General features: G+C 49.5%; 1 protein-coding gene across 1 annotated transcript in view; it reads left to right on the top strand.

Annotated features, from left to right (window-relative positions):
* RAB4A (RAB4A, member RAS oncogene family) overlaps positions 1-13711 on the top strand; it is a 33574-nt gene extending 19863 nt beyond the window's left edge. The window contains exons 4-8 of the mRNA XM_045817792.1: positions 3230-3292; positions 4787-4941; positions 6711-6806; positions 7483-7617; positions 12084-13711. Coding sequence (XP_045673748.1) covers positions 3230-3292; positions 4787-4941; positions 6711-6806; positions 7483-7598 — 430 coding nt within the window. The 3' untranslated portion in view covers positions 7599-7617; positions 12084-13711. The remainder of the gene's footprint in view (positions 1-3229; positions 3293-4786; positions 4942-6710; positions 6807-7482; positions 7618-12083) is intronic.
* Positions 13712-18066: the final 4355 nt, after the last annotated feature.

Here is an 18066-nt window from a genome sequence, read left to right as displayed (position 1 = left end):
TGCCCTGGCTGGCGTAGCTCCGTGGATTGAGCGCAGGCTGCAAACCAAAGCATCGCAGGTTCGATTCCCATTCAGGGCACATGCCTGGGTTGCAGGCCACGGCCCCCAGCAACTGCACATTGATATATATATATAGATAGATATAGATAGAGAGGGGATATACAGATATAGATATATATAGATAGATATATAGATATATATGTATATCCCGCCCTCCTTCCCTTCTCTAAAAATAAATAAATAAAATCTTAAAAAAAAAAAAAAAGAATGGAAAGTGTCACTCGGAGACATCTGAGATGGCGCTGCCAGCCAGCAGAGTGGGCGGGGGCACAGGTGAGCTAAAGATCCTTCATCAAAGCAGGAAAGTGACAAGCTCTAAAATTAATAATTCAAATCATTGATAAGCATTTTTAGAAATACCAAACACATACTAGAAAAATGAAACTATCAGGTTCTGCAAAGTAAGGATTTTTTTGTATTTTGGATTTGTTTCTCCAGAGCCGAGAGTAGTGCCTAGCACGTGGGTGTCCAACATGATTGAGTCATTAATCCAAGAAAAAATCGAATTCTGAAGGAGAGTGCTCACCTTGGGGCGGTAGGGGGCAGGAATCAACAGGCAGGAGACAGCCAGTGGTGTTTCATGTCCAGCCTGTTGGCAATATTTTACTTTAAAACTCTGTACCTGTATTACCTGGACTTAAATAACTTTTGGGGGAAAAACTTAATACCTCAAAAAAGTAACCTTAAAGCTTAAATTTATATACTTGAGAAATTTATATAAGAAGCCATATGTCAAAATACAGTGTTGTAAAATACATTTTAAAATAAATTATTAAGAAACAGATGTTAATGTGATGTCTCTTGAGGAGAACTCTGAGATAGATGCCTCTTTCTACAAACCAGATGCCCGCTGAAGCTGAAGTGGAGAGAGGAGGTGCCTCTTAGTGTGCGTGGAAACGAGGCCCCTCCCCCACCTCCTGCTCCAGAGGGAAGAGCCAACAACCCCCACTCCCATCCCGGCCAGCTGCCCTCGCTGCCCTCTCTGACACAGCCCGTGCCCCCTGTGGTAGCGACCTGATGATGGGGGGAAGGGGGCTTCCCCCACACGCCTGCCCATGGAGGTAAAGCTAAAAAAGCAAATCTAAAAATGGCTGCCTTTTCAACATGTAACGTAATCATGAGCAGTGCTGAGTTTTCCTGTAAGTTCAGCGGTTCCTCCCCCCCCACCCCCCACCAGTGCAGGCATTGTGCATTTCCAAGGTGTCTGTTTTCTGTCACCAAACGTGGGGTTTATCCAAACTCTCCAACTGGCAATTCAGTTCGGTTGTGGCACTACCTGGAGTCAGCTTCAGCACCCCCAGATTAAGGGCTCAGTCCTACAAGAGTGCCCCCACTAATGGGCCCCAGTCACAAACGGGGTGCCCAGGCCACCCTCACTTCTGCCCAGCAAACTACAGAGTCAGGGGTTTCCATACCTCCCCCCATAAGCCTTTGGTAATTCATTGGAACAACCCACAGAACTTAGGAGAGCACTGTGTTTGCTGTTACCAGTTCATTCTACAGGATGCAGTGCAGGACCCGCTGAGTGGAAGGGATGCATGGGGCCCGGTGTGTGGGCAGTGAGGGCTGAGGCTGGTGATCAGACTCGAATCCGGCCCCCAAGTACCGTGGGCTGCATAGGCCTTGACGAGGAGTCGCTGCTCTGGGGGATGGAGTGAGGGACACAAGTGGCGGTGGGGACATGAGCCCTAGGCAGCTGCAGAGGTCCAGCCGAGATCGGGCGGTTGGATCGGGACGGTGCTGGGAAGACACACACAGTGTGGGATGTGGCCAGACAGGGCCCGGCCAGCAGGTCCAGTGTGGAGATGAGTGAAAAGAAGAATCAAGGATAAAGAGATTTCCGGCAGGTTAAATACCTGCTTTGCCCCCTCCCGCCAAGAAGGGCCTGGAGGGCGGGAACCAGAGTCTGTCTTGCAAACGTTAAGTGTGACATGTTCCCCGGGCAGTCACATGGAGATGCTGGGGCAACAGCTGGAGCTTCCAGAAGTAGTCTGAGCTGAAAGTCAAATCTGAATCAAGAGCATTCATAGAAGAGAAAACCGAGGACCCGGGACTGGGGTGCACCCAGGGCAGAGTGGGGGTGCTCTGGAGTTGGAGAAGCCACAGCTGGAGAGAGGAGGAAGGCGGGAGATGCAGCTTCAGGAGCCGGGCCAGGAAGGCGTCCCCGAGCACAGAGTGACACAAGGGAGGAAGACCGAGAATGCCCCTGGGGCCAGACACGCCAGGATCGGGGACCTCCACCCGCTGTTCCAGTTGAGGGGCGGAGATGGGTGCCAGGTGGGAGGCGAAGGGGAGGAGGCCACAGGCGAAGTCGGCTCCTGAGAAACCTGCGCACGGAAGAGCCATGGGCTGGTGGCTGAAAGAACTGGGTGGCATCTGTTGTCTTTTAAGATGGAAGACCCCAGTGCAGATTTTATGATGTTACTGGGAAAAACCAAACCCGAGGGAGACGGATAATGCAGGGGAGAAAGTGTGTCAGCAAAGAGAGCCGTCCTCGAGAGCGTGACCGACGAGACGCACCGCGGGGCTTGGCTGCGATCGGTGAGAGAGGGCGGAGGGGTGAGCACGGGGCACGGGGCTCTGGATTCTGGATTCGTGATCCCCACCCAAGGGCCTCCTGTGCCCTTTGCCCGGGCCACTGTGTGGGAGAACAGGGGTGATCAGAACCCCCAGAGGAAGCAGGGTGGGACTGCTCAGTGCTCAGTGCCACCTTGGGTCCGTGGTGGCTCCCTTCACGCCTTTGGAAGCCTCGCCCTCCCTGTGCGTTCTCAGAGGACCCTTGAGGTCTGCAGAGGAGCTTCATTCTCTTCTAGAGGACACACTTGTCCTGGCCTAGCGTCCCCCCTCCCTGTCGTTTCTGTGACGTGATTTCAGACAGAAGCAGCTCCTCACACACGTTTACATGTCTTTGGGTCACTTTATTTTAGAGGGGAAGAAAGGGAGAGTACAATCATTGGTGTGCAAGAGAAACATCCATCCTTTCGGTTTGCAGGCCGGCACTCAGTCCCCTGAGCCACACCAGCCAGGGCTGAGTCGTGTCTCTTTTAAAGCAACACCTGTTCCTGTGTTGCAGTTCGCAAAGCAAAAATGGGTGCTTTGGTGCGGAAGATGGTGCTCAGCAGGGAAGGGCCTTGAGTAGCTGAGAGTAAACGCAGTGAAACTCTTTCAGGTCTGTGACCCGGAGTTACTACAGAGGCGCCGCAGGGGCTCTCCTCGTCTACGACATCACCAGGTAATGCAGACCCCCCCCCCCCCCACCCGCAGTGGGAGAGGCACCAGGCTGCCCCCGTCGGGTCCAGGCGCATCTGCGCGCAGTGTGTGCTGTGTGTGCAGCAGGCCGCCCGGGAGCGGGGAAGCCCCTCAGCCCTTCCACTTGGGGCCTTGCAGGCTTGAACCAGCCTCTGCCACAGCTGTACCATGTGAAGAAGTATCTCCATCAGCATTTACCTAGATAAGCGTCATTGTGTTTCTCAACAAGATGCTTTGATACTCTCCCTAAGGTTCACCAAGTGAAGCTTCATGTGCCGTAAATTACTGGAAATACTTGACATTGGCTGAGGTGGAGGGCACAGGCTATGGGCTCAGATGGCCTGATGTCTCGGTGCTGGGCTGCCGGCAGGGTGACGTCCTCCGGCACAGTGTCCCGGCTCCCTGGACTCTAGTTTCCCGGTCTGCAGAATGGGCAGTGGTGACCGTGCGATGCTCGTGCGGTACTGGGCAGGCACGCCAGCTGGTGTAAAGCTCTTGGCACTCGTAAGGATTTAAGTCGGCACTGCCCTCCGTGTAGCCATCACCCACCACCCACGTGTTGCAGTTAAATGACAGTAAAAAGGCAGTTCCTTGGTCTCGTCCGCCCGCGCCGATTCAGGTGCTCAGGAGCTGCATCCGTGCAAGTTACTGAACATGCCAGTCCTGGCAAAGGTCCCATCGGACAATGTCAGCCTCGGTGTTAGCTGCAGGGCCTTAGAAACCTGTCACCTAGACGGTTCCCCAAGGGCTCTTTCTGGGCAGGAACTTGTCCCACTAGAGGGCATTCCCCGGCTTCTGTGACACACAGCCTGTGTGGGAATGAGGTGCCCGGCCCAGACCGGCCCCACTTACCAGTGCTGAAGGGCTCCGCTGGCTGCGGTGTGGTCAGTAGGCTGTCAAAGCGCCAGCAGGGGGTGTCTGTCCTTGGCTGTGTGAGGGCTGGAAACAGCAGGTCTGAGAGTTGGTCCTGGGCTCAGAAAAGGCCTGGTCACGTCCTGACTGCGCCACTGGCTGCCCGGTGACTTTGGATAACTTAATTGGTCTCTCCGGGCCTCGGAGTCTGTGTCACAGAGGCCTTATAAAGAATCGGTGTGATAAATTCCTACGAAGCAAAGGAGCAGCATGTTGCACGGATTGATTGCTCTATGGCAACAATTAGATCTTGTGTCTCACATTCTGGGAGCTCAATAAATCTTTGTAAATTTAATGAAGGACCCTTGTTTCCTTTTGCACCTTGACTGGGCAAACAGAAAACAACAGAACATCTGATTTGCTGTCTTGTTTTTCTGGAAACAGACCAGAGCAAACCCTGGGGGGCACGGTGTATACTGGGGTCGTTCGGGCTGCCTGAGTCGCCGTGAAGGGTGCTGGCATTGCCCCAGCATGTTTCAAAGCAGTGCGAATGGTGTGAGTGACCGGAAAGAGTTGCTGGTTTTATAAAATACATGTATTATTTTCACAATCTTGTGTTACGCAGCCGCGAAACCTACAATGCGCTTACTAATTGGTTAACAGATGCCAGAATGCTAGCAAGCCAGAACATCGTCATCATCCTCTGCGGGAACAAGAAGGACCTGGACGCGGATCGCGAGGTCACTTTCTTAGAAGCCTCCAGATTCGCTCAAGAAAACGGCAAGTGACCTTTGACCTGTTAGTGCTCTTTGAATGGCAGATTTGGGGGTGACAACATGGCTTTCAGCTTAGAAGAGCTACTGGGGTTTTGAGATTAAACTATATTTAGGAAACGTAGGACTTCCAGTTGCTTACTATGAATTGAGACTGACTTAGCATATTTTCACAGTACTGCATTCTGCCTGTGTAAGTTACTACGATGATAAGAACAAATATGCTATTATTCCGTAATGACTTTTCAGTCCGGGATCTTTGAATGTGTCAGGTCTTGGTTTAAAGTGAAATTGAGAACAAAATTCTTAAAGGCTCTCATCAGATGATGTCATCTTTTTAACGTAGTTTGAAAGTAAGATAGTGAAATACTAGATCTAAATAGGAAGAAGTAGTAGGAGAAATATTGGGCTCAGTGGCTTTATCTTGGTCCCATTAAATTTAAGTCATTTGGTTAGAGATGCTTTTGAGACCTCTCTGAATTCCAGGTAGAACACACAAGATTTGCACATGAAATTAGCGGTTGGTTCTAGGTAACAGAATGATAGGAATTCAGGTATTCTAAAGAACTTTAATTTCTAGAACCGACCACAAATTAAAATGTCCTGATACCCGTTTTCAGTTCGACTCTAGGACGACCACACTGTACTCTGACACACTGACCGGCTTTCTGCTGGGAAGGTGGACATGAGGGGGACACAGGAGCCCTCGTGCGTGTGTCAAGAAGCCACTTAGAAATGCAGAAACTGAGTTCCTCTGGCTGGCATAGCTCAGTGGATTGAGCACAGGCTGCGAACCAAAGTGTCGCAGGTTCGATTCCAGTCAGGGCACATGCCTGGGTTGCAGGCCACAGCCCCCAGCAACCGCACATTGATGTTTCTCTCTCTCCCTATCTCCTTCCCTTCCCTCTCCAAAAATAAATAAAATCTTTTAAAAAAAATGCAGAAACTGAGACTGTGGCGGCTCAGAAGGAGCTCAGGGGTCACGGACAGGCACCGCAGCTCTCCCAGTGAGGGGACCAGGGCCCGAGGCGGAGGCTCGCCTCCCAGGGCGCGGGGAGCCGGCCTCGCTGCCGGGCTGCAGCTGCCCCGGGGGTAAGAACAGCGTTGATTCCTCTGAGATCTCTTCAGGGTCAGAATGACAGACTGCAGCACAGCCCCCCAAAATGTAGACACTTGTACATTATATTTGGGGTGCCAAGCAGCTGATGGGAGAAGGAAGTCGTTACTTCTTGGGTGGGGAGCTGGGCCGTTTCAGCCGGCCTGCATCCTCCCAGGAGTTGGTGCTCATTCTGTCTCTCCCACAGATGTGAGTGCTGGTCCAAGAAACTAGTACTTTCCAGAGAAGGCTAGGCTTCTGATAGCATTTAAAAACACGTAGTGACAGCCTCAGCTGGCATGGCTCAGTTTATTGGAAAGTCATCCCGTACCTGAGAGGCTGCAGGTTCGATTCCCCAGTCTGGGCACATACGGGAGGCAAGCACTGATGCTTCTCTCTCATATCAGTGTTTCTCTCTTCCCTTCCTCTCTCTCTAAAAGCAATGAGAAAATGTCCTCTGGGCAAGGATGCAAATATATATGTATATGTGTATGTATTTATTGATTTTATATTTATACACGATTTTAAATAATACTCGATAATACAAAAATACACGATTTTAAGTAATAAATGACATTTCACCTGCTACTCTAGGAGAATACAAAACAGGCTGTTGGTAATTGAATAATTATGATTGGCTTCTAAATGTGGCTCTGTACTGTGTTTGATATCGATTTTAGAACTGATGTTTTTGGAAACAAGTGCACTAACGGGAGAAAATGTAGAAGAGGCCTTTGTACAGTGTGCAAGAAAAATACTTAACAAAATCGAATCAGGTAAACTTAATTTATTGAGTCAGTCTACTTTGGACATTTGGGTTGTTGCCAGAATCTGGCTCTCACAAACAATGCTACAGCAGTGACCCTGTGTACATCCTTTCACGCGAGTGAGTGTGTGTGGAGACTGCATTCCCGGAAGTGGAACTGCTGGGTCACAGAACGTAAGCATTCGGAAAATGCGTACAGGCCCTCACGTTCCCCCTGCTGGCCGGCAGCAGTGCCCCGCCCACTGGGGATGGATGCACCTGCTCACTGCACTCGGGCCCTGCCCACAGGGGTCTCACCAGACTCGAGTGGAATTTCACCCATCTGGTCAGTGAAAATGATACCCTTGTAGTTCAATTTTATATTAATTTACCTTTGTGTACATAATACATTCACATAACTCCAAACTGTAAAAAAAGCGTCACCCTCCACTGCTACCCCCTCCCATCCCCCAGCCATGCAGAACTCCTCCGTGAGGTCAGCCGTTATTATCAGTTCTTCACGCACCTTTCAGAGCTACTTTACGCCCAGGCAAGCAAACACAGATGTGCATATTTTTCCTCTTTAGTAAAAACAGTGGTGTATATACACCACATTCTGCACTTTTTTTTTCTTCTTTTTTAACTTAATATATTTTGAGATCACAGAAACATAAAACCTTGTTTTAAAACATTTGCTTGTTCCTCAGGTGAGCTGGACCCCGAGAGAATGGGCTCCGGCATTCAGTACGGAGATGCCGCCCTGAGGCAGCTGCGGTCGCCGCGCCGCTCCCAGGCCCCGAGCGCGCAGGAGTGCGGCTGCTAGAGCGGCCGGGAGTGCGGAGGTAGGTGCCCCCGTGCAGAGCCTCTGCTGGCCGCCCAGCCTCCTGCTCTGTTCGCTACCCGGAGACCCACGCATGCTCTATGTAAAGACCCTCACTGCTGTTTGCTGCTGCATTACAGAAAGGGGAGGTGACTGCATAATTAAATGTTAGACATTCTCCAGGGAATTTCCCATTCTTCTCAAGCTCACATAGAACACTCAGCAAGAGAGACCAAATTCTCGGCTATAAAACACATCTTACCACATGTGAAAGACCAAAAGTCATACAGTGTCTGTTCTCAGACCCCTTGGAATTAAACTAAAAATCAATAATAGAAGGATAACTGGGAAATTCAAAATACATGAAGGTTAAACAACATACTTTTAAATAACTTATGGGTTAAAGCAGAAATCTCAAGAGAAATTTGAAAGTATTTTGAACTACATTAAAATCAAAACATAGCATCAAAATTGGGGATGGGGTGCAGCAAACGCAGCACTTAGAGGGAAATTCATAGCTTTGAATACATACATTGGAAAAGAAGAAAGATCTAGATACACTCACTTATGTGCATACTATATAGAAAACTAGGGGAAAAGGCAGAAGAAATGAAATCATAAAAATTAGAGCAGAAAGTAATGAAATTAAAAACTAAGAAATCAGTAAAAAAAATCAACAAAACCAAAGCTGGTTCTTTGAAAGATTAATAAGATCAGTAAGCCTCTAATCAGTCGAAGAAAAAGAGGAATGCAGGTTGCAGATACCCAAAAGGAAACGGGGCAGGAATACCACTCTGCAGATCCTGTGGGCAACTCCAAGCCAACGAAGCTGATAACCTAGCTGAAATAGACCAGTTCCTTGAAAGACACAATTTGTTAAAACACACAAAAAGGAATAGACAATTTGAGTAGGTGGATATCTATTAAAGAAATTGAACCAATAATTAACAGCCTTCCAAAAACAGAAAGCACTAGGCCCAGATGGGTTCACTGGTGAATTCTACTAAACATTTAAGGAAAAACTTATACAGATTCTCTACAATCTCTTTCATAGGGCAGAAGTAGATGAAATACTTTCTGACTTATGCTATGAAGCCAGCGTTGCCCTAATTCCAAAACCAGACAAAGACATTACGAGAAAATTACAGACCAATATCTCTCATGAGCATAGATGCATAAATCCTCAAGAAAAATATTAGCACATCAAATCCAACAATGTATGAAAAGAATTGCATACCACCTCTAAGTGGGATTCATCCCAGGCATGCAAGGCTGGTTCAACATTCCAAAGTAATTAATGTAGTCCATCACATCAATAGGGCTACAGAAGAAAAATCAAACGATCATATCAAGAGATGCAGAGAAATCATTTGACAGCCCAACACCTATCCATGATGAAAAGTCTTGGAAAACTGAGAATAGATGGGAGCTTCCTCAATTTGATTAATATCTAAAGGAAAACTTACTACTAACATCACACTCAATGGTGAGAAACTTGAAGCTTTCTCACTAAGATCAGGTACAAGGCAAGGAGGTTCCCTCACACCACTCCTTTTCAACTTCATACAGAATGTTCTAGCTAACACAGACAAAAAAAGGGAATACGAGGTGTACAAATTGGAAAGGAAGAAATTAACTTGTCTTTGTTCACAGATGATACAATTATCTATGCAGAAAACCTGAAGGAATCCATAAAGTCCTGTATAAGTGACTGTAGAGCACAGCTGCAGGATGCAAGGTGAACAAACCAAGTCAATCACTTTTCCATATACTAGCAATGATCAAGGGCAACTTGAAGTTAAAAACACAGCCCTGGCTGGTGTGGCTCAGCGGATTGAGTGCCAGCCTGTGAACTGAGGGTCACTGGTTCAGTTCCCAGTCAGGGCACATGCCTGGGTTGTGGGCCAGACCCCCAGGTGGGGGCGTGTACAGGGCATCCTATCGATGTGCCTCTCGCATACTGATGTTTCTCTCCCTCTCTTTCTCCCTCTTTTCCCCTCTCTAAAAATAAATAAATTCTTTAAAACACACACACATATGCAGTATCATTTATGTTAGCATCCAAAAAAAGGACACTAGCTACACATATATAACAAAGCAAGATCTAGTGCGGAAAATCAGACTGATTCTAACTTTTATACGGAGTGGCAAAAGACCCAGAGTGGCCGACATGACATTGGAGGAGAAGAGCAAAGTTAGCAGACTGTCGCTACACAACTTCAAGACAGTATAACCATAAATCAAGACAAAGTGGTATTGGCGAAGAAGTAGACGAATGGATCAGCTGAACAGAACAGAGAGTCCAGAAACAGACCCACATGAATGTAGCAACTGATCTTCAATAAAGGAACAAAGGCAAGACAATAGAACAAAGATAGTCTTTTCAGCAAATGGTGCTGGGACAACCAGCCATTCACATACCAAAAAAAAAATAATAATCTAGACACAGATCTTCCACCCTTCACAAAAACTCACTCAAAATGGATCACACCCCTAAATGTTAAATGTAAAATGATAAAACTACAAGGAGAAATGGGAGAAAAGCTACATGGCCAAGGGTATGATGATGACTTTTAGATACAACACCAACCGATAAGCTAGACTCCATTACAACTTCTGCTCTGTGAAAGACAAGGTCAAGAGAATAAGAAGACACCACAGACTGGGAGAAAATAGCTCCAAGAGACATAGCTAATAAAAGACTTATCCAAAATATACCAAGAACTCTTCAAACTCTACGGTAAGAAAACAAGCACCCCAAGGTTATATTTTTATTGATTTGAGAGAGAGAAAGAAACATTGATGTAAAATAGAAACATCAATCAGTTGCCTCCCATACATGCCCAGACTGGGAATCGAACCCACAACATGAGTATGTGCCCCAACCAGGAATCGAACCCGCAGCCTTTTTGGTGTTCTAGACAAGGCTCCAGCCCAACAAGTGACCCAATTTTAAAAAGAACCAAAGACATTAACAAACACCTCACCAAAGAAGGCAGAGAGATGACAGTAAGTCTATGAAAAGATGCTTCACATCATATGTCATAAGGGAAATGCAAATTAAAATAAGATAGCACCGCTACAAACCTGTTAGAATGGCCAAAATCCAAGACCCTGACAACACCAGATGCTGGTGAGGATGTGGCGCACAGGAACTCTGATTCATTGCTGGCGGGAATGTAGAATGGTGCAGCCACAGTGGAAGACAGTTTGGAATTTTCTTATAAAACTAAGTATACTCTTACTCTGTGATCGAGCAGTCCTGCTCCTCAATATTTACCCAACAGAGCTGAACGCTTACATCTGCACGCAGGTGTTTATAACAGCTTCATTCCTAATTGCCAAAACCTGGAAGCAACCAAGATGTCCCTCAAGTAGGAGAATGGGTAAGCAACCTGGCACATCCAGACAATAGATTACTCACCGCTGAGAAGGAATGAGCTGTGGAGCCATGAGAAGACGTGTAGGAACCTTCAGTGCTCATCACTAAGTAAAAGAAGCCAATTTGGAAAGGGCACGTACTGTATGATTCCAACGATATGACATTTGGTAAAAGGCAAAACTATGGAGACAGTAAAAGGATCAGTGGTTGCCAGGGTTTCAGGGAGAGAGGGATGAAGAGCCAGAACACAGATCGGTAGGGCAGTGAAACACTGTGTGATGTCACAATGATACCCGTCGTACACGTGTTCCAGCCCATGGGATGCCCAACACCAAGAGTGACGTGCACAGTGGACGTGGGGTGATGACGTGTCAGTGTAGGTTCCTCCGTTGTTACAGTGCGCCGCTCTGGTAGGGCAGTTGCGGGGGGCAGGGGTAGATGGGAAATCTCTGTGCTTTTCCCTCAGTTTATGCTGTGAACCAAAAATTCCTTTAAAAAAATAAAGTCTTAATAAGTTTTTGAAAATCCTAAAACAGCCACTCAAATACCACCATAAAAAGTCATGGCTAATAAGCTAAAACAGGAATTAAAGTGGAATACAATACATGATACAAATAATCCAAAGAAGGCAGAAAAAAGGGGAGAGGGGAACAAAGAACCGATGAGACAGATAGAAAACAAATAGCAAAAGGATAGATTAAACTCAATGTTTACCATTTTTAGGAGAAAAGTTAGATGTTCTCCTTGAAAGAACTGGAAGTCCTTCCATGCCTGCTCAGGAAGAGAGGAGGGGCTGTTCTGACGGGAGACAGAGAGGTCCCTGCCCTCAGGTCGGGGAGGCGCCTTGGGGGCCCCTGGAAGCCCGGGTGTCTGTGCCTGCTGCTGAAACAGGAGGCCCGTTTACAGATTTGCAGAGGGAGATTGTAACGCTTTAAAGCCTCCTCTTTCTTCCCATTTACCACGGTGGACTTTTTATGTACCGCCAACATTATCTAAAAGGTGTGAAGTTTAAAAGTTGGAAGTATTCACTGCTCCCTTGGAGATTTTAAACTATATCTGTACATTATGGATATGTATATTTCTAAACTCTTCTCACTGTTTTCTAGGTGTTCCTACAGTGGTATTTGGGACCCAGTTGTTGGAGCTTGAAGAGGAAGTTTTTTACCACCACCTTTTTCTACTTTATACAGAAGTAGATCTGTGTCCGGGGGGCGGGGGGAGGTTTGGGTGTTACGTAAGCTAGTGAATGTGGCTCAGCAAACCACGTGGTGGAACCCCTCCAGTGGACCGCACCTGAGATGTACACACGTGTGTGAACGTGTTCTGTTCCAGTTTCCTTCCGCCTCCGGTCCAAACCCTGGCCGTGCACTGTATATACTCTAGCCCTGCGTCTCCGCAGCATGGTGTCTGACGTGTGACCTAGTGGGAGTCACACTACACGCAGTCCAACGTCTTACTGTTCTTGATCATGTGACCTGAGGTCTGCTGGCCGGGAGGCGTGCGGTCGTCGGGTTGGTTGTGTCGTTCACACTCCAGCGTCGCCGGCCAGGCGGTGCTCACCCGGTTCCGCGTGCCGCAGTCCACGGGGTGTGCACGGGACCCCACCGAAACACTACGCCGTCGTTACTCACGCAGCAAAACGAAATCAGAAGTGGAGTTCCTCTGTGCACTTGACCATGTCCGGCACTCTGCTGACGTCCAAGCATCCTCATCAAGATCGCATCAGGATGCGCAGCTGACAGCTGCTGCCTCCGGCACTGCGACCAGCCCCGCAGACCGGCACCGGCCCCCGCACTCGCCAGGCAGCTGGCCCGCCCGTCCCTGTCAGCACACGCGCTGGCGGACCGTCACCTGGGCCGCACTCACGGTCCAGGCTGCTGGTCCGTCTGGTCTTCCCGCGAGAAGACACTCGGTTCGCGCCTGTGCTGCTTCTGGGGTCCGGTGTTGGAGCGTCACTGCCTCTTTTGTAAGCCTTTTGTTGTTCCGTGTTCTTTGAAGGAAACCCACTAAATCAAGTTAATATTAAAGGGATGCCACTAAGAAATTCCTGTATAGCTTTTGCTGAATACGTAAATGCCTTAGTACAGTTATTAAGTCAGCACGTTTTTAATTCATGTGAGGTTTGTTGAAGTATAATATGTATTGTATTGCAAAGACTGTTCTAATATCTTAAAATGTCAATGCAAAAAATATATAATACAACTTTTCTTTAAAGTTGAAATACAGCATTATTTAAGGCTGAAAAGTTAAAAAGTCGTCTTCACCTCAGACGCGTTCTTCCACTTGACTTTTTAGCTACAGGCTGACTGGTAAGTTTCATTTTCCCATCAACAGAGCACAGCGGCACTGCCCACGCCGGGAAGTAACGTGGATAAAATGCCAGTATGTATCTGTTCTAGATATTTTAATTCTGCTTTTAAAAAGCCTTGAGTATTTTACTTTGAAAAGTCAGAATAGGAAGCAAATTCTCGGACGGAACTGCTCCTCGGACCTCGTGGGACGCACGTTCCCTTCAGTGCCGCGTTTGTGACGGTTCTGCGAGCTGCTCTTCTTGGAACGGCTGCCTACACGGGCGAAGAGCATGTGCACTCCTCCGCATCGGTTTACTCCTAAGCAGGAATTTTTTAAATAACATGAATGTTAAGTTGATTTATAAATGAGCCTGTTAATTAAACCATAGGTACTGCACAGAAATTCCACATCCTCTGACCAATAAAAGTTGCTGGAGAACCAAGCCATGGTGGTTCTTAATGAAAGCCTTTAGGGAAAGGGACGGAAGGGGATAATCTTGTACTACATGTCAGTGCCGTGTGCTCCAGCACCACCGACCAGTTCCCTGGTTCTCCGGGCACCAGCTGGGTGCCCTGCAATTACTCAGTTCCACACTGTCCACCTGGAGACAGTACCAGGTCCCACCGATTGAAGGCTTAGTCTTCCCTCTCTCTTTCTCCCCCTCCCTCTCCCTCCCCCCTCCCAGGTGCCAATCGCAAGTCTAGGTGCTTCTGACCAAATGGCCGTAGAGCTGAGGTTCCCACACCCCTTTCCTTGGATTCCATTAAGTTGCTAGAGCAGCTCCCAGAAACTTGCCAGGAAGTTTCAGGAAGGCAAGTAGCAGGCGAGCTGCCAGCTGTCACTGTTTAAGATGAGAAAATACCAGCATGCTCCCGTCCCAGGAGCCCACCCATGCTTTTCCCTTCCCACGCTTCTTCCCCCACAGGCATGTGTCTCCAACCCCTAAGGGCCCCGTAACAATACACAGGAGCAATGGGCAGCGGCAGCTCCTGGGGCCAAGCCCTGACCCTGTCCCCCAGGCCCCCCTTCCTCTGACCTCCCCGTGAACTGAAGCCACGCACCCAGGCTCTCTCCTGTTGCTTCCTCTGTCCTGGAAGCCCTTCCTTGTTTCACTGTCCCCAGCCTCAATAAGCGCACCTTCAAAGTCGAGAAAAGGAAATACTGCTTACTGCTATAAAATAATGTGATCGGTGAATCTGCATTTGGGTTCAGTTTTTTATTGCAAAGGTGGTCGGCATGCACAAGTGTGACAAACGACACATGAGCCGCTGTGCCGGCCAGCTCCCACAACGGTCTGCATTGTGGCAGTCTTGTCTCCTCTGCCTCCGCCCCGGTTTTTTATGCCGTAGTATTCGGAAACATCCAAGGCTCCCAAATCAGTGTGCAGCTCTGATGATAGGTTTTTAGTTTTATGTGGTCACCATACCTTTGGGAGCTTCTTCAAGGATGCTGTTGCAGAGCCAGGGATGGTTGTGTTCTTACCTCGCAATGACGTGAAGCTGACTTTCTGCCATGTGTTGGAAGCAAAATGCTCCTTTCTCATACCGTATTATCGAAGGTGATTTCCCAGCACGTGGCTCGTTGTACCAGAGTACAGTCCCCTAACTCGGGTGACAGTTATCCTCAGCCGGGACACCAGGGCAGCCAGCCCGCTACCCGGAGCCAGTGCAGCTTCCAAGCACCGGTGCCCTCGCTCTGCTGGCTGTGAGGTGTTTCTGGCATCATCCCTTCCCGTGTAACCACCACACGAGGGGCAGGTGATCCCAATCATCCCAACGTGCCTGTAGCCCGGGGTGAAGAAGGTATTTAACTGGGACGCATGCGCCTCTGGAACTGGCTCACCGAGCAGGAGGTGGTGGGGCCCCACCAAACACGCTCCTGCTGTGATCGCTGAGCTCCCCCTGCGAGAGGACGGTGCCCTCACCCTTCCGTGGGGGGCCGAGTGACAGATGCACCTCTGACAGCACCTTTCTCTAACTTGACGAGTACGTTTTCTGTTCAAGAACACCAGCACTAAAAACAACTTGCTACCTTTTACATGTCCAAAATGGAGATAATCATGTTCACTAAGTATGAAAGGACCTACTAATGATGCATGAGAGTAAAATACTAATTTCTTTTTGTTGAGTGGGGCGCCCTCAGGTCGTTTTACGTTGACTAGGAAATTTTGTAACAGGATTAATTCGGGGTAAGTCTACCATATCATTCCCTTTTCAGGAAGTCTTCATTTTGGTTTCTGTGGCCAGAGTTGGCATCGCATGCCCTCTCACTATGCCCATTTCTTGGGGAAAATGGTGTTTTGCGGTTCTCTGACGGCCCCTAGCTTTCTCAGCGCTTCTGCGCCTCCCTCTCCTCCGTGATGCACCCGCGGGGCAGCTGCAGCCCTGCAGGGGGCAGTGTAACACTCCTCTGCGGGAGCCTCTCCACCCTGGACTACACACTCTGTCATTGGCTGTCCTAACCTTTCTCTAGGTCTCGATCCCATTGATCCACACATTGTCCTTATTTGTCTTCTCTACTGGGACAGGGCTGCCTCCTGTGTGCCCGACGCCTGGGGCCTGCGGGGAGGACAGATGGTCAGAGCCAGCTGTGTCCTCAAGTCTTTCTAAGGTGCCTGCATATCCAGCCTATCCGCTCCAAGAACCCCTTTTGCAAAATCCCCCAAGGGCGGCAATGTGATCCTGCTAAATCCTTTCCTTTCTGGGAGGGAGTTTCCTAACACCCAGGTGACCTCACGGAGATGGTGAAATAGGAGACCCCCAGCCTCCATCCCCCGCACCAAGGTCAACAATAAGACAGCTGTCCCACCACAAAAGCAGGCCTGGGAGGGCTCCGAGTTCACTTAAGAAATTTCCGCTGCACAGTGGAACAAGACACCTGAGAACAATCAATCACCCAGAAAGGGCAGGAGGACCAGCCTCATCACCCCTCCCCGCAGCCCCAGGTCCCGCTGCTCAGCACGGGAGGGAACTCCCTCCCCATCTGGAAAGCGCTGTGCTCCTTGGGAAGGGGCGAAGGGTAAGCAAAGACTGGTTCCTGAGCCTCCCAGGGCACCACGTGGACCTGCTTCCCCTTCACCCCGGCCAGAGACCACAGAGAGGGCCAGGGGCACGGGAGGGAGAAGGCTGGCGCGTGGGCCACGCACGCGGTGGGAGCGACTGGGGTCGCTGGTGGCCTGCGCAGCGGAGGACCCCGGCAGTTTCCATGTCTGAAGAAATCAGTGGCCTGTACGCCTGCCGTGGATGCCCCCAGGCCCCACCCTGGATGTGCCGTCCGCAGGTGCCAGCCACCTGTGTGCTTCCCACCCTCCTCCACCAGAAACCTGCCCAGGGTCTGCAGCTACAAGAGTTTTTCCTTTGAACCTCACCGCAGAATTGCAAAGCCAAAATACAGGAGTTTCTATGCCAATAGCGTCCTCATCAACAAGGTGAGCGTTCCTGAACCCTGGCGGACTTCCGCGAGAGTGGCGGGCATTGTGCCCCTAGGAAATGACAGAGCCAAGAGGAACCAAGGTCTCCGATGCCCAGGGAGGGCAGCACTGGGACCTGGGGCGGGGGACAGAGTGGCTGTGGCGGGCAGGCTGCCCCCATCCCCCAGGAAAAGGCAGACTCGACAATAAGATTGTCCTGAGGCAAAAATGCATGAAGGGGAGCCCGCCGGAACCGAGGTGAGAACTGGACGGATTCACACGCAGTCAGAGACTCAGCACTCCTATCAGGGACAGACGGGTGGACACAAAGTTGCTACAGACACAGAAGACCCAAACGACAGCATCGACCATATAAACCAGCATTTCCAAAACAGTATTCCCAGCAACAACACACATGTTTTTCCTGTGTGCATGAACACCCATCAAGACAGACGAGATCCTGGTACATCAACGTTTACAAATAGAAAATAAATCGTACAGAGTATTCTCTGACTAGACTGGCATTAAACTAGGAATTGGGGAAAAGATAACAAGAAAATCTCAAATCAGTTGGAAATTAAACAATATACTCATAAATAATCCACCAATGAGAAACTGAAAAATGCTCCAAATGGAAGGATAATGAAAATACAACATTGAAATGTGTGGGGACAGCTGAAGCAGTCTTCCCTCCTGTCACGAGCCCTGAGGGTCTTCCTCACATCAGGCAGTTCTGCGACCCCAGCTGGGCGCCCTGCAACTCAGCTCAGCTCTGTCTCTGTGCGCGGCAGACGGCCTCCGACCCCGCAGGCGACCCTGCAGGCTAAGGGCAGGGTCCTACAACTGCCCCCCTCCCCCACTCCCGGGGCCAGTCGCGTGTCCAGGTTGTCGCCTGTGCCTCCAACTGGCTAAAAATCGAAGGTTCCTACGACCTCCTCTTTGGGTTCCACTGATTTGCTAGAACACTTCGCGGAATTCAGGAAAACCGCGTACGTACCGGATCCCTGGTTTGTTGTCATAGGTCGGAACTCAGGAACAGCAGATGGAAGAGACGCGCAGGGCGAGGTGTGGGGGAAGGGCGCGGCGCCCCCGTGCTCTCCGGGCGCCACCGGTCTCCCCGAATCTCCGCACGTCGTCCAACCCAGACGCTCTCCGAGCCCCATCCTTGGGGGTTTTAACGGAGACTTCCTTACATAGGCCTGATTAAATCATTGGCCACCGGCTACTGAGCTTAATCTCCAGCCCCTCTTCCATCCCTGGAGGTCAGGGCGGGGGGGGGGGGCGGTGTGGGGGGGTGGTAATGAAGGTTCCAGCCCCCACCCACGGGTGCTCTCCAAAGGTCACCTCATCAACAGAAACCCAGGTGTGGGGAAAAGGCCTTCCCAGGT

Source organism: Phyllostomus hastatus, unplaced genomic scaffold (assembly GCF_019186645.2).
Source record: "Phyllostomus hastatus isolate PE091 unplaced genomic scaffold, TTU_PhHast_1.1 phas_contig_148, whole genome shotgun sequence".
In the NCBI taxonomy this organism is placed as follows: domain Eukaryota; kingdom Metazoa; phylum Chordata; class Mammalia; order Chiroptera; family Phyllostomidae; genus Phyllostomus; species Phyllostomus hastatus.
The sequence above is the reverse complement of the archived record's forward strand: the minus strand, read 5'-3'. Positions and strand labels throughout refer to the sequence as shown.